The sequence below is a fragment of the Bidens hawaiensis genome, unplaced genomic scaffold, assembly GCF_021521415.1.
Source record: "Bidens hawaiensis isolate Kalapana, Puna unplaced genomic scaffold, B.hawaiensis_p1.1 tig00035904_1, whole genome shotgun sequence".
NCBI classification, from domain to species: domain Eukaryota; kingdom Viridiplantae; phylum Streptophyta; class Magnoliopsida; order Asterales; family Asteraceae; genus Bidens; species Bidens hawaiensis.
In genome coordinates this window covers 129,945-144,320 of record NW_027496246.1, presented here as the reverse complement: position 1 = coordinate 144,320, position 14,376 = coordinate 129,945, and the positions used below count along the sequence as shown (strand labels likewise).

The following is a 14,376-nucleotide window of genomic DNA, read 5'->3' as shown; positions in this document are numbered from 1 at the left end:
AACACCAACGGAAGATTGAGAAATAAGTATGAAATAATAACCAAGAAGTAATAATCATGTCTCATTTTTCGCGTGTCAAAGAAGTTCAAATCATCGCCCTTATTTAAAGATTTTGAAATATCTACAGCTGTATAAAATGGAATGCAACTATAAATATTTGGGGCAATTACTATGGGTGAAGTTCTAAGAATCCCGTAATTCAGAATCAGCTTAAGGATCCTGGACATGACACAATATCCTTAGATATTAACGGTATTAATTGACATAACCTGTTTTATCTTTGACTTAGTCTTGCAGGTAACTGTTGGTAATTAATTCTCAACTGAAAACTCGGTCAAATATTGAATATTAGGATGTTAGAGCTGTTATAACAACCAATTAATTGAGAGATTAAATTCTGTAACTGCTTGTAACTGCTCCAGGTATCTTGCAGTCATTTATTACTCACTATTTCTAGTTTTACTATATATAGAAGTGACTTATCACATAAGTAGAGTTCGAGCTCGCTTTTCGAACGTGAGCTCGGGTTCAGATCGTGAACAACTCTAATCGGATCAAGTTTGTTATTGGCTAATTTATATTCTCTTTACCCTTAGATTTCAAATATGGTGATTCAAATAATTATAAATTCCACTCTTTTGGAAAAAAAAGCATTGTCTTTTTATTTATTATTATGTTTTTTTTCTTTTTATTTTCGTAATTGATTGTATTTTTTCCTTAACATTGTATCTTTTTTTCTTAATATTGTGTTATATTCCTTAACATTGTGTTATATTTGCTCGGCACTGTTATATTTTTCGATCTATTTGTCTTTTTCTCGTCATTATGTATTTTTTCGGGTTTTTTTAATGGGAAAGACGTGAGAAACATTTTAGTTCTTTTAATTTTTTCGTTTTAGATTTATATTTTGAGTTATGATTTTTTTATTGTTTTTCTCAAAATTTTTAAGGGTTTTTTTTGGACACAGATCCTTCTCATTTTCTTATTTTTGTCTCTCTATGTATTTTAACATTTTCCTTACTTATAATATATATTATGAATTAACATATATAATACCATAATAAATTGGCAGGCTTTAAACATTTTAATGGTTTTCAATAAGTACTGTGGCATTGCCATGACTTTCCCAGTTTTTAACAATATATGCTATCAATAATGCGGACAGAAACACATTCGTTAAATTTTTACAATAGTTATAACTAACAACAAATTGTATGTTTGCTGCTAAAAAAATAAAAATAAGTAATAAAAAAAATTGCATGCTTAATTGAATCGGTGACAAAATAAAACCCTAACTACCTGTTGAATGTTATTTTTAGACGACTTAATTTTACAATCTAAAAAGATCTAGCAATGCAGATTGTTGTCCATTTGACTTATGTATCGATGTAAATACTATTTTTTAATTATATTACAAATGACATAGCCACAATCGCGATCTCCTCAAACGTTAATGGCGTAACAAGAAAGTTGTGCCATATGTTCTTTAACTACATTTTCCTTAAGCTCATAGATTCAGAGAAGAGATTCAGTTGATGGTAACATTGTTCTTAGGCTGAGAATATGAATGTTTAATATGTGTATTTGAACATTGAATTGGTTATATTTTTAATTATAGAGATTGATTCCCAAATCAAAGAACTCATATAATGCTAGCTGGCAATTTGAAACATCAATAATATCTTTTGATATTGTCAGAACTTTGTTATTATTAAGATCATATTTAAGGACTCAGTCTTTTGTTAAGCGGCAATGCGGAAGTGATAACACGACCAATACACAAACGATAAATTACAAATATAAAATTAGCGAAACATAAAAAAGATATCTTAGAAAAAAAAAAAGTTAAAATGGGTACATATGCAAATTTTAGATTTTTAGTAAAAAGAAGGGTAAAATAATTATTATATAAACTATTTTTACTAAAATAAATCTAAATGGGTAAACATACAATTTTTTTTACTTAAGGAAGGTTAAATATGTAATAGAATTTTTAGGTTGGGTACATATGCATTTAAAAACGTTTGGAAGGGGTAATATGATAATATCCCATTGTCCATCCAGTAATTATATGCTAGCTTAATTTGTTCTCTCTTTCATTTTTAAAACGTGACAGTCTTCACTAGTGGCCTATAAAAACCGTAATACATGTATCCAGATATTGTGTCTGTCTTCACTTCTTTTTTTCCTTTTTTCTTCTTTTTTTTTTGTGAGCAATAAGAGAGAGAGAGATCCTCATGGGTTCAACCCAAGAAAATAAGGTACATGCAGTGTGCATCCCAGTCCCACTACAAGGTCACCTTAACCCCATGCTAAAACTTGCAAAACTCCTCCATTCCAGAGGTTTCGAGATCACCTTCGTCATCACCGAGTATGACCACAAACGCCTTCAACGATCTCTAGGCTCTGACGACCTCATGAACGATTGTCCTACCTTCCACTTTGAAACTTATTTCGATGGTCTTCCACCACCGATATAAGTCCCCACATTCCATCTTTAGCCAAGGCCATCTTTTCAAAGGGTTTGGGTCAAATTGAAAGTGTCTTTGCTAAAGCGAGTACTGTTTATTCCCCAGTGACTTGCCTGGTGGCCGATGTTCTTATGGGTTACGCCCTCCCTTTAGCCGAAGAATTAGGTGTCCCGACAGCGCTCTTATGGACATCAGGAACGGGTTCCCTCATATGTTTTGATCAGTTCGACAATCTAATACAAAAGGGTTTAATGCCCCTCAAAGGTAAAGGATATATATATATATATATATATATATATATATATATATATATATATATATATATATATATATATATATATAAAAGGGTTCAAATAAAAAGAAAGAGTTTCATAAGAATGGTAATAACCAATAGATTTTTGACAAGCGGCTTTATAACATATGGTGAAAGAACAATTCTAAGAAAATATGTCGGTTACAGTGGTGAAAGAGTAATTATAGGAAACCATGTTGGTTTTTGGTAATTTTAAATCTCAACAATTGATTAACATGATCAGATGGTTATGATTTATTCCTAGTCTTCCTAAGAAACTACTTATTTTTAGTATAACCCTCCCCAATATATATATATATATATATATATATATATATATATATATATGATCATGAGAGAACTTTTTTGAAATTGAGAACTATGAGAACCATTTTGGACCACAAAAAACCAAAAAATAAAAAAAAATCATAAAACAAAAAAAACATAAAAATGAAAAAAGTAAAAAAACCAAAGTTCTTATTTTAACATCCCGGTTTCATTAAAAAAACTCGGTTTAGCAAATTATATACACATATGTATAATATATACATATATGTACATTTACATGATTTTTTTATGCACATGTGTATAATTTAAGATAAATGATACTGTATATATGTGTATATTACGTAACTAAAGATTAAATAAAATTATACATATGTGTATAATACAACATTTTTTTTTGTTTTTTTTATTTATTTTTATTTTTTTAATGAAACCGGACAAAAATATAAGAATTTTGGTTTTTTTTACTTTTTTAAAATTTTTGTTATTTTTTGTTTTATGATTTTTTTAAATATTTTTTAAAGGTTTTTTAGTGGTTCAAAATGGTTCTCAAAGTTCTCAATTTGCAAAGGGTTCTCTTAGGATCCTTACCCTATATATATATATATATATATATATATATATATGGGTGAGATCTAGAGAGAACTCCTCTTAAAGAGAGAACTAGAGAACTAGAGAAGAATTATTTTTAACTATTTTAAAAAAAAATTATTTTGTGATTTTTTTCTTTCCTCATTCTAATAAGATGATATTGATGCTAAAAAAAAAACTTGTCGGTGTAGTACTGTAGTGCATATGTGCACTAATGCCTATTGCATATATCCAATAGTGTTTTATTGCATATAATACAACACAATTGCATTATCCAATACACACTATTGAATATATGCAAATACGACACTAATAATTGTATGCAAAACATATTATCGCATATATGTAATACAACAATAATGCACATATGCACTATATCGATTTTTTTTAATTTTTGTATATAATATAACACTATTGCAAATAAACAATACAAACAACTATATATATGTTATTCAACACTATTTCAAATATCAAAATGCACACTATTGTACATATGCATTATAAAAAAAGTCGATGTATTGCATATATGCATTACTCGTTAATTTTTTTTATTTTTATTTTTTTGTGGTGAAGAATAACAACATATAAGAAGGATGAAAAAAAAATTTAAAAATATTTTTTTTAATTAAATTAAAACTACTTCATTATTAGTTCTCTACATAAAATGGAGTTCTCTCATGATCATCTCCATATATATATATATATATATATATATATATATATATATATGTTAGGGTAGGGTTAATAAAAAACAATCGTTTTGTGAAAAACATAAGAATATATATCTAGACCATTGGATCCATATTGTAGTGTGTTGAGATTAGTAATTTCTAAAATCTGTATTTAGGTGTTATGTTTTATTTTAAACTCTTTTCACAATCCTGACAAAATAATTGTTTTTTATTTGAACTATCTTCTATACATACATACATACATACATACATAGGATTGAGATCATGTAAGAATCATTTTGAAATTGAGAACTTTAAGAACCATTTTGGACAAAAAAAACTATTTAGAAAAATAAAAAAAATAATAAACAAAACGCGAAACAAAAAAAGGAAAAAAAAAATTATTTTTCTTCTCGGTTTCATAAAATAATTAAAAAAATACGGGTTTAGCAAAATTATACATGTATGTATAATACTTATTTTTTGATTTTATACATATTATTCTTTATACACATATGTACAATTAAGATAATGAAAATGTACTTATGTGTACATTAAGTAAATCAAGATTATATAAAAATATACATATGTGTATAATTAGTTTTTTTTATGAAACCAGAATGAAAAATATATTTTTTTTGTTTTTTTTTTATTTTTGTTTTTTTTTTCATTTTATAATTTTTTTAATGTTTTTAAGCGGTTTTTTTTCCCAAAATGGTTATAAAAGTTCTTAATATCAAAAAGCTCTCTTATGATCCTTACCATATATATTAAAAACCAATCTACGGTTATCTCATGGAATTTAGTGTTAATGAACGCCAACAACTTATGTTTTTACGCATGTATAAGACAATGCGAGTTTCAAAATGGTGGTTATAATTTATCTATGCAATTTTCTTTTCCTACTATCTTTCCACCGACACGTGTACAAGACCCCCCCCCCCCCTAAAAAACCTAACCCGGACCCGGAAAACCTAAACCCCCTAAAAGCCTATCCCTAAAAGATATAAACCTAACCCAAAGGCTAAAACGAGGAGTTTTTTATTGTTTGGAACGAGGGATGCTAGATAAACATTTTGGTTTTTTTCATTTTTTTTGTTTTATAATTTTTTTAAATTATTTTTTTGATTTTTAGGTGTTTTTTTCCTTTACAAAAATGATGTGATATAGTGATTGAGGGTGTAACATAAGAATGTGAAGAAATAATCAAGGGCTGAGAAAAGAGTTCACAGTTATCCACTTTTTTAGATTTCCCCAATGGATTATCAAGAATTACATTGCATTTGGCACAATGGTATCTTAATGTATTATAAATCGTCCTCCGTTGGAGCTTGATGGTTCAAGCTCCATGATGAAAGTTAGTGTAGTATTATTAAAGTAGATTTGATTGCCGTTAAAAAAAGAAAAAAACAGCATTAACCGGGTTTAAGTTGAACTGTTAGAAACATTGGTAGTATTTGTTTGTTGAAACCTATTTCAATAACAGAAACTAGATATAACATGAAAATTAAGTGGGGGGAAAGACTCTTACATAAATTTCGTGTATTCATATAATTTTATTAACTAATTTGGTGCTAACTAATTTAATCCTCTTTTTTTTTTCAGATCCAAGTGATTTAGTAAATGGCTATTTGGATACAGTCATTGATTTTATTCCTTCCATGCCAGGAATACCTCTAAAATATATTCCGACTTTTGTTAGAATGCTTAATCCCGGTGATGAGTATATGGTTGAATTTAATAAACAGGAACTAGAAAGAGCAAAAAAAGCAACAGCCGTTATTTTCAACACCTTTAATGAGCTAGAATATGATATTCTAGAGACGATCTCTTTAAAGTACACTAATTGCTTAGGCATAGGACCTTTGCATATGCTTGAGAACAATAATGTTGATAAATCACTTGAATCCATTAAAACAAATCTCTGGAAAGAAGAGCCTAAGTGCTTAGAATGGTTAGATTCCAAAGAGCCGCTATCGGTTATATATGTAAATTTTGGTAGCATCACTGTGATGAATCCTCAACAACTAGCCGAGTTTTGTTGGGGACTCGCTAAGAGCAATCAATCATTCTTGTGGGTGATACGACCAGACCTTGTGGGTGGTGATTCTGTTGCGCTTCCACCCGAGTTTTTGGCAGAGACAAGCAATAGAGGGATGCTTGTTAGTTGGTGCTCACAAGAAAAGGTTCTAAGTCACCCGTCAGTAGGAGGGTTTTCAACACATTGTGGATGGAATTCAACGCTCGAAAGTATTTCTTATGGAGTCCCAATGATTTGTTGGCCGTTTTTCACTGATCAACTTACGAATTGCTGGTTGAGTTGCAATAAGTGGAAGGTTGCCTTGGAGATCGACAACAATGTTAAGAGAGATGAAGTTTCGAAGCTAGTGATCGAGTTGATGAATGGAGAAAAGGGAAAAGAGATGAGAAAGAATGCCATTGATTTAAAGAACAAGGCGGAGGCATCATGCAAGTTTCCCTCCGGTTCATCTGTGATTAACTTGGAGAAACTAATTAATCTGCTACAAAGCTCTTCAAAATAAATCTTAATGCTCCACCTATTATCATAAATAAATATTTATAATGTGTTCTTAGTATTGGTCTTCAATAAAAGACATAATTTATGTTTGATTTGTATTTGTTTTCGTATTGTAAGCCCGACCCGTTTTGTTTTTCGAATATTTGGATATTAATAAATTTTTAATCTTTATGTTGTATTCATGTTTCATACTTGCCGTTTTGTCCTAGTCTTAGCTGTTTATAAAACGTTTATTTTGTTCTCAAAACGTCTTAAAACGAACTAGATGGACTAAAATTGCCAAAACAAAGTTTGACCGAGAACCCCATCTCATGTGGCGCGTAGGGTTGGCATCAGCCTGCTGCGTGGCGCGGCCTGCAATTCGTTTCAGCAAAATCAGTTTTAACGTTTTTAGTTCGTTTACGCTCGTTTAAGGCCCAGACTCGTGTTGTAACCATCCAAACCAATCAAGACTCAACTGTAACATCCCGAAATTTCTAAAGTAATATTTAATATATTATTTTGTCGGGTGAAATAAACGAGTTAGAGGAAGATAGGGACCAAAAGGAAATATGGGCCTTCGGTCCATGGGCTTAAGGGAGTATAAATACCCCCTTAAACCCCAATCATTTCCATTCCATCCATTTATCCATCCTAATCTCTACACACCCCAAAACACACAACCCGAACCAAGATCCAAAGGCGAGGACCCGAGCTCGTTGGTGCTAAATCGTCGTGACGAACCAAAGCAACAAGACCAGCTCGTGTTCGTAGTTCGACTCATTTACGGTACGTTTATATCGAGAACTTGTTCGTTTAGGTTTGGATTATTATAGAAATGATAGATCTGTGTTTGTATGGTAAAAACGAATCCAACAAAGCTAAACTTACTGAAAATGGTTACGATTTGATGGGTTAATCGATTGATAAAAGAACCCGTAACCTATATGCCTAAATCGCACCCTTTAAACATCGATGTTAGGTCGATTTGATGGTTGGGGTTTGTAGGCGCTGGTCAGACGATTCCGTGGATACCTAAATCGAGTTATTTGGTTAAGAAACGAAGATGATTAAGGACGAACAGTAGCTGCAGCCGACAACTTCGCCTGCAAGCTAAGTTCGCCTGATGAACTTCGCCTGCAAAGCTAAGTTCGCCTGATGACAACTTCGCCTAAAGCTAAGTTCGCCTGATGACAACTTCGCCTAAAGCTAAGTTCGCCTAAGGTTTAACTTCGCCTAAAGCTAAGTTCGCCTAAGGCTTAACTTCGCCTAAAGCTAAGTTCGCCTAAGGTTTAACTTCGCCTAAAGCTAAGTTCGCTTAAGGTTTAACTTCGCCTAAAGTTAAGTTCGCTTAGAAAATAAATTAAAAACCTAATGAAAAATGTGTTAAGACAGTTAATGGAAATAAAATTTTTCCAAGCTGACCTGGCAGCTCGACCCCAGCCAGGGGCTCTGCCCCTTGGACCCTGCTAGGGGCTGCCGCCCCTAGACCCCGCTGCCAGGGGCGCTGCCCCCGGACCCCCGTTCGTTGTGGGTCATATAAAGATAGAAATACAATATGAGTAGTGATAGTTAATTGATACGTATACTTGTTATACAGTCAGCCGTGCACAACTGAAGAAAGGGATTACGATTAACGGTGAACGTAACCGTGTTCAGGTGAGTTTCTAGCCCCACTTCTGTGTTATGTTTTCGGGGCTGTGTGCATACTCTATATGTTTGTTAATACACTTATCCTAAGTGATAAGTGTATGCCTTATATGAACGATGTGAAATGTATGAATGATTGCTTGTTAGTACGTGAACGATCTTCGGATATTGCACGTACTGTCAGGTTGTAATGCTAAGTATAAGTTAAGTATGATATGTATGCTTATGTGTATGAATGTGATAAAGTTAATAAAAGCAGGAAATGATGGATGTACGGTAACGAAGAGGGAATCGAACCCTACTAATATTCGAGAACTAGGGAACCGAACCCTACTAATATTCGAGGAAAGAGGGAACCAGGCCCTAATAATACTCGAAGAAAGAGGGTACCGAGCCCTAATAATACTCGAGGAATGAGGGTACCGAGCCCTAATAATACTCGAGGAAAGAGGGTACCGAGCCCTAATAATACTCGAGGAATGTATGGCGTAATGCTCTTTATAACGTAAGATATGAAAGTAAGTTAATACAAAAGAAAGTATGAAAGTATGAATGAAAGAATATAAGTTTATGTGTATTGCGTAGTATATGATTAACTAGAACTCACTCAGCGTAGCTGACTTTTAGTATGCACGCAGGTGAGTAGGATGAGGCAGCTCGCTTGAGAAGACACGTGGCACTGAATAAGAGGCTGGCATCGGAAGACTCAAGACGTTTAAGTTTAATGTTTCGTTTATTTTGAAAGACAAAATGATGTTTTAAGACAAGACGTGTTTTATTATGAAATGTTTTATGAAAGCTTTTATATTCCGCGAATGTTTTAATTAACTCTGATATTTAGAACTGCGTTTATGAGTAAATCCAACACGAAAGTAGGGCTACCGGTAACAGGGCCTTACATCAACTGTGACATTCGTCATTTTTTTCATATTTGTATTTGAATCCATTAAACCGACCCGTTTTTCGTTTCAGTGTATTTTTACTTGTCGTTCATCATTAATAAAATATTATCGATGATTTAAAGTTATTATTTGTGCATTTTCTTTTCATTTTGTTCAAATACCGAAACTCTGGGATTTAAAGTCTTATTAAAATAATCAAGTTTCAAACTATGCGGGTATAATATAAAAATAATACAAAGATATTAACTTTTATCCAAATTTTATAACATCTCCAAACTATGCGCCCCCTGACATGTTCTGCCGCTAATTTTATAACATCTCCAAACTATGTGCGCCCCGACATGTTCCGCCGCTTTCGTTTGACGAGTGACATTTCATCATGGAATGATCCATATAATGAGAATGCCATGAAGTTGTTGAAAAATTTTGGTCAAATCTTCTGTACAACTAGAGGCGGCCAACCATTTTGGTGACCTAAAGCAGAGAAAGAAAACGGAGCCCTTATCGAGAGTTAAAAGAGATGAAATTAATTATAAACCTTATAAGTTTTATTTTTTAGTTTTACCTAGTGAATGTCATGTTTTGTATATAAACAAACAATTAATAGCTTAAAAAGCATGTATTACATAGGTAATTGATGAAGACTAATATTTAATAATCAAGCAAAATACAAAAAATAATAAACATATAATGCATTGTTAAAAGGCAACGTGGTATCGTATGGCTTAAAAAAATTAAAAGAAAAAAGAAAAACATTATCCAAAAGTCATGTCATAAGAAGACCAAAATCAGACAATACTTTGTCATATCATTATCATCTTTTTCATTAAATTTCATTTAACGGTCTTTATATTTTTTCTAAAATAAACATAAAAGGCTTTAAAATATAAAATTCTAAAAGTAATAAATTATATTAAAAAATTTATACGTTAAGAAAAATAAATTTTAGAAATAAATTTTCTTTAGTTTTATAATATTTTTGAAGTTTATAAGTATCATTTATAACAAAAATATATCATGTACTAGTTTGAGTCCCTCGTGTTACGGGGATTTATTTTGGTTTTGTTTTTAATCGTTTTACTTTGTAATAGTTTGTTTTATTTTTTAACGTTAAATTGATTTAATACTATTTTAGAGATCGCCCGGTAGCCGGCTACTCTTCAGATAGCAGATTACAACAATGTGTTGTGATCTGTTCCTCATTTGGACGTTGATGATCAACGATGATATGAAGAGTTTTCAAGTTTCTTGGGGTCAATCATAGCACCTTAAAATTATTTAAACTAAAGGTGTTCAAATTCATATATCTAGAGTTCCAGATATTTGAATTCAGGATACATATTCAAATATTTTAATAGATATACGAATTCTAGAAAAATTAAAAATAAAAATGAAAACACAGTTACCAAACACAATTCAAGCATATCTGAAGAAACACTAACCGGACCCCGGGCAGATTACGGGTAACCTGGGGTTAGATAGATGTTTCCCACGAGGGGTTGGACCCGGCAAAGATGGTTCTTCTGATAACCTGCAAAACAGACACCGTGAGCTTGTCACTGAGAAGGGGGGGGGGGGTTCCTCCTTGTGACCACCCTCCGGCGTGAGAATCAGACTAGATTGCTCTTTAAATATAAATGTATATTAAGAGATTGCTAGAGCAGATATCAGGTATAATATGATGATAATATGATAAGATATGATGATCATACCATTTGGGGTATTTATAGCCGAATGTAGGTTTCCAAGGAGGTGTGGCCGGCTGAATAGTATTCCTGTTCAACCAACTGTGGCCTACGCACGTGCCCTGCTGGTAGTTGGTGGGTATGCAGCGGCTGATAGTGACCAGGCCTGCTGTGTACTATTCCTTTTCCACCAACTACAGGCTATGCACGTGGTATGGCAGGAGTTGGTGAGTAGGTAGCGGCTAATAGTGACATACAGTACAAGAGCATGCTGCTCGCCATACTGTTGTCAATGAGCTGTCGTATCTTTGGTCAGATCTTTTGCCCATACCTCGTCAGGTACAGTACAAAAGATCTTTCAGTATCGTACGGACTGGCTCATTTGGGCGGGAGTATTCCCCCTCCCGCCTTTGTGCGGGACTGTTCCCGGCTTGCTCATTCCTTCTTCAGGTGACTACTGAATTATTAATGAGAGTTAAGCCTTGTGCGTGTAGCCATGCTGCGCGGGTAGCCTTCCCTGATGGCTGGTATCCGTAACTGCGGGAACAGGCGGAGTACTTGGAAACCATTGGGAGGCGTTTCCTGCGGGAACAGCTTGCGTACTGCGCGTAAGGACGTCACGTCTCTGAGCGTGGTGGGTCCTGCTGATCCAGTTGGTTTCTGCGCAGACGTTCCTTTAGTTAAGTCTTGCGGGTTCAACCGCGTAGACGTCCGTTAAGGAGTTGTAACATCCTAAAATTTTTATATGATAAATAAAAGAAAGTTATGTTTAGTAATTTCACGTTTTAGTTATTTAATGTCGAGAAAGGAACGGGTCATGGGCTTAGATTACGTAAGATGGGTTAAATGAGAATGGGCCTTGGGTCCGTGGGCTCGAGAGATATAAATACCCATCCCGAGCCCAAAATACCATTTCACTAACTCCCTTTCACTCCCGCACCCAAACACTCTCAATTCTAGAGAGAGAAGCTAGAGAGAGAAAGTTCTCAAATCACAAATCCGAGTCCACAATCTTGTTCCTAATCGTTTTTGGTAAGTCCCTCTCGAAAATCATCCGTTTTCATAACCATTTTCGGCCTCAAATCGAGCAAAAACTCCCATTTTCGTAACTTGAGTTTTCGGGTCAAAAACCGTCTTGTTTTGGTGTCAAAATGCAGGTCTTTGTGTTTAAAATCACTAGGAATTGATAGCCCTTTCAATCCCGAACATTTCCATGTCAAAAACTTCGATTTTGGGTCAAAAATCTGGAAAATCTGGAAAAACCCGTAGGTTTCTCCGTCGCCCAGCTTGAAGGCGTCGAATCAGACTTATTCGATCGAATGAGTCAACCGAATCAGTCCATTCGATCGAATAGGGAAGCAACCGAATGGTCTCCATCTTATTCGACCGAATGAGCTTCATATCCGACCGAACGAGTTCCTATTCGATCGAACAAGTGCCATGTCCGACCGAACGAGTTTTCCCAACTGGTTCGATCGAGTGTGTGTCTAGTTCGATCGAGTGTGCCTCAGATTCGATCGAATATGTCCCTATTCGACCGAATCAAGCCAGAACCAAGCCGAACGAGTTTTCCCAACTGGTTCGATCGAGTGTGTGTCTAGTTCGATCGAGTGTGTCTCAGATTCGATCGAATATGTCCCTATTCGACCGAATCAAGCCAGAACCAAGCCGAACGAGTTTTCCCAACTGGTTCGATCGAGTGTGTGTCTAGTTCGATCGAGTGTGTCTCAGATTCGATCGAATATGTCCCTATTCGACCGAATCAAGCCAGAACCAAGCCGAACGAGTTTTCCCAACTGGTTCGATCGAGTGTGTGTCTAGTTCGATCGAGTGTGTCTCAGATTCGATCGAATATGTCCCTATTCGACCGAATCAAGCCCGAACCAAGCTGTTTCCAAGTTCGCCTAAGGTTTAACTTCGCCTGAAGTGAAGTTCGTTTAGAAAATAAATTAAAAACCTAATGGAAAATGTGTTAAGGCAGTTATCGAAAATAAAATTTTTCCAAGCTGACCTGGCAGCTTAACCCCAGCCAGGGGCTCTGCCCCTTGGACCCCGCTAGGGGCTGCCGCCCCTAGAACCCCGCTGCCAGGGGCGCTGCCCCCGGACCCCCGTTCGTTGTGGGTCATATATAGATAGAAATACAAAACGAGTAGTAGTAGTAGTTAATTGATATGTGTGAATATTATACAGTTAGCCGAGCCCAGTTAAAGAAAGGAATTACGATCAACGGCGAGCGTAACAGGATCCAGGTGAGTTTCTAGCCCCATTCCTTGTTATGTTTTCGGGGCTGTGTGCATACTTGATGTGTTGTTAATACATTTATCCAAAGTGATAAGTGTATGCCATAGGTGATATATGTGATATGTATGAATGATTGCTTGATGGTTCGTGAACGATCTTCGGATATTGCACGTACTGTCAGGTTGTAACGTTATAAATATGGCAAGTATGATATGTATGTTTATGTGTATGAACGTAAGAAAGTTAATAAAAGAAGGAAATGACGGTTGTATGGTTGTATGGTTACGAAAGGGGTACCGAGCCCTAATAATACTCGAGGTATGATGTATGGTTGTATGGTAACGAAGAGGGAATCGAACCCTACTAATATTCGAAAACATGGGACCAGACCCTAATAATATCTGTGATGTTAGGGACCAGACCCTAATAATATCTGTGATGTTAGGGACCAGACCCTCATAATATCTGTGATGATAGGGACCAGACCCTTATAATATCTGTGATGTTAGGGACCAGACCCTTATAATATCTGTGATGTTAGGGACCAGACCCTTATAATATCTGTGAGGTTATAGGGCGAAAGGCTCTTTAAAACGTATGATTATGAATGTAAAGAAAGTATGTAAGTAAGAAAGAAAGTATGTAAGTAAGAATGAAGGTATGAGTACTTATGTGTGTATGAAAGAAAGTTATGAGGTTAATTACGTATGTATGTAACAAGGTATTGTATGGTAGTGTATGATTAACTAGAACTCACTCAGCGTAGCTGACTTTTAGTATGCACGCAGGTGAGTAGGATGAGACAGCTGGCTTGAGTGGAGGACACATGGCAGAAGACTAAAGCCCGGCATCTGAAGATCCGATATGTTTTATAAGTTACGTTTTGATTTTGAAAGACAAGAGGAATGTTTAAAGACATGATTATGAATTGATATGTAATGTTTTATGAAAGTTTTATATTCCGCGTAAAGTTTTTAATTAACTCTGATATTTAGAACTGTGTTTATGAGTAAATCCAACACGAAAGTAGGGTTACCGGTAACGGGGCCTTACAGGAGTCTTGCGGGTTC

The 14,376-nt window shown here is 34.6% G+C and overlaps 1 protein-coding gene across 1 annotated transcript; it reads left to right on the top strand.

Moving 5' to 3' along the window:
• The first annotated feature begins 2,206 nt into the window (after positions 1-2,206).
• On the top strand, positions 2,207-6,882 carry LOC143587842 (7-deoxyloganetin glucosyltransferase-like). The gene is made up of 2 exons (XM_077069010.1): positions 2,207-2,735; positions 5,916-6,882. Exons 1-2 carry the CDS (start codon positions 2,603-2,605, stop codon positions 6,851-6,853), a joined length of 1,071 nt encoding a protein of 356 aa, XP_076925125.1. The 5' UTR covers positions 2,207-2,602; the 3' UTR covers positions 6,854-6,882.
• Positions 6,883-14,376: the final 7,494 nt, after the last annotated feature.

What these genes read in the sequence shown, in the direction of transcription:
- LOC143587842 (XM_077069010.1), top strand. Translation starts at nt 2,603, where the DNA reads ATGGGTTACGCCCTCCCTTTAGCCGAAGAATTAGGTGTCCCGACAGCG. An exon ending in GGGTTTAATGCCCCTCAAAG is followed by an intron (nt 2,736 to 5,915) that starts GTAAAGGATATA and finishes TTTTTTTTTCAG; the next exon opens with ATCCAAGTGATTTAGTAAAT.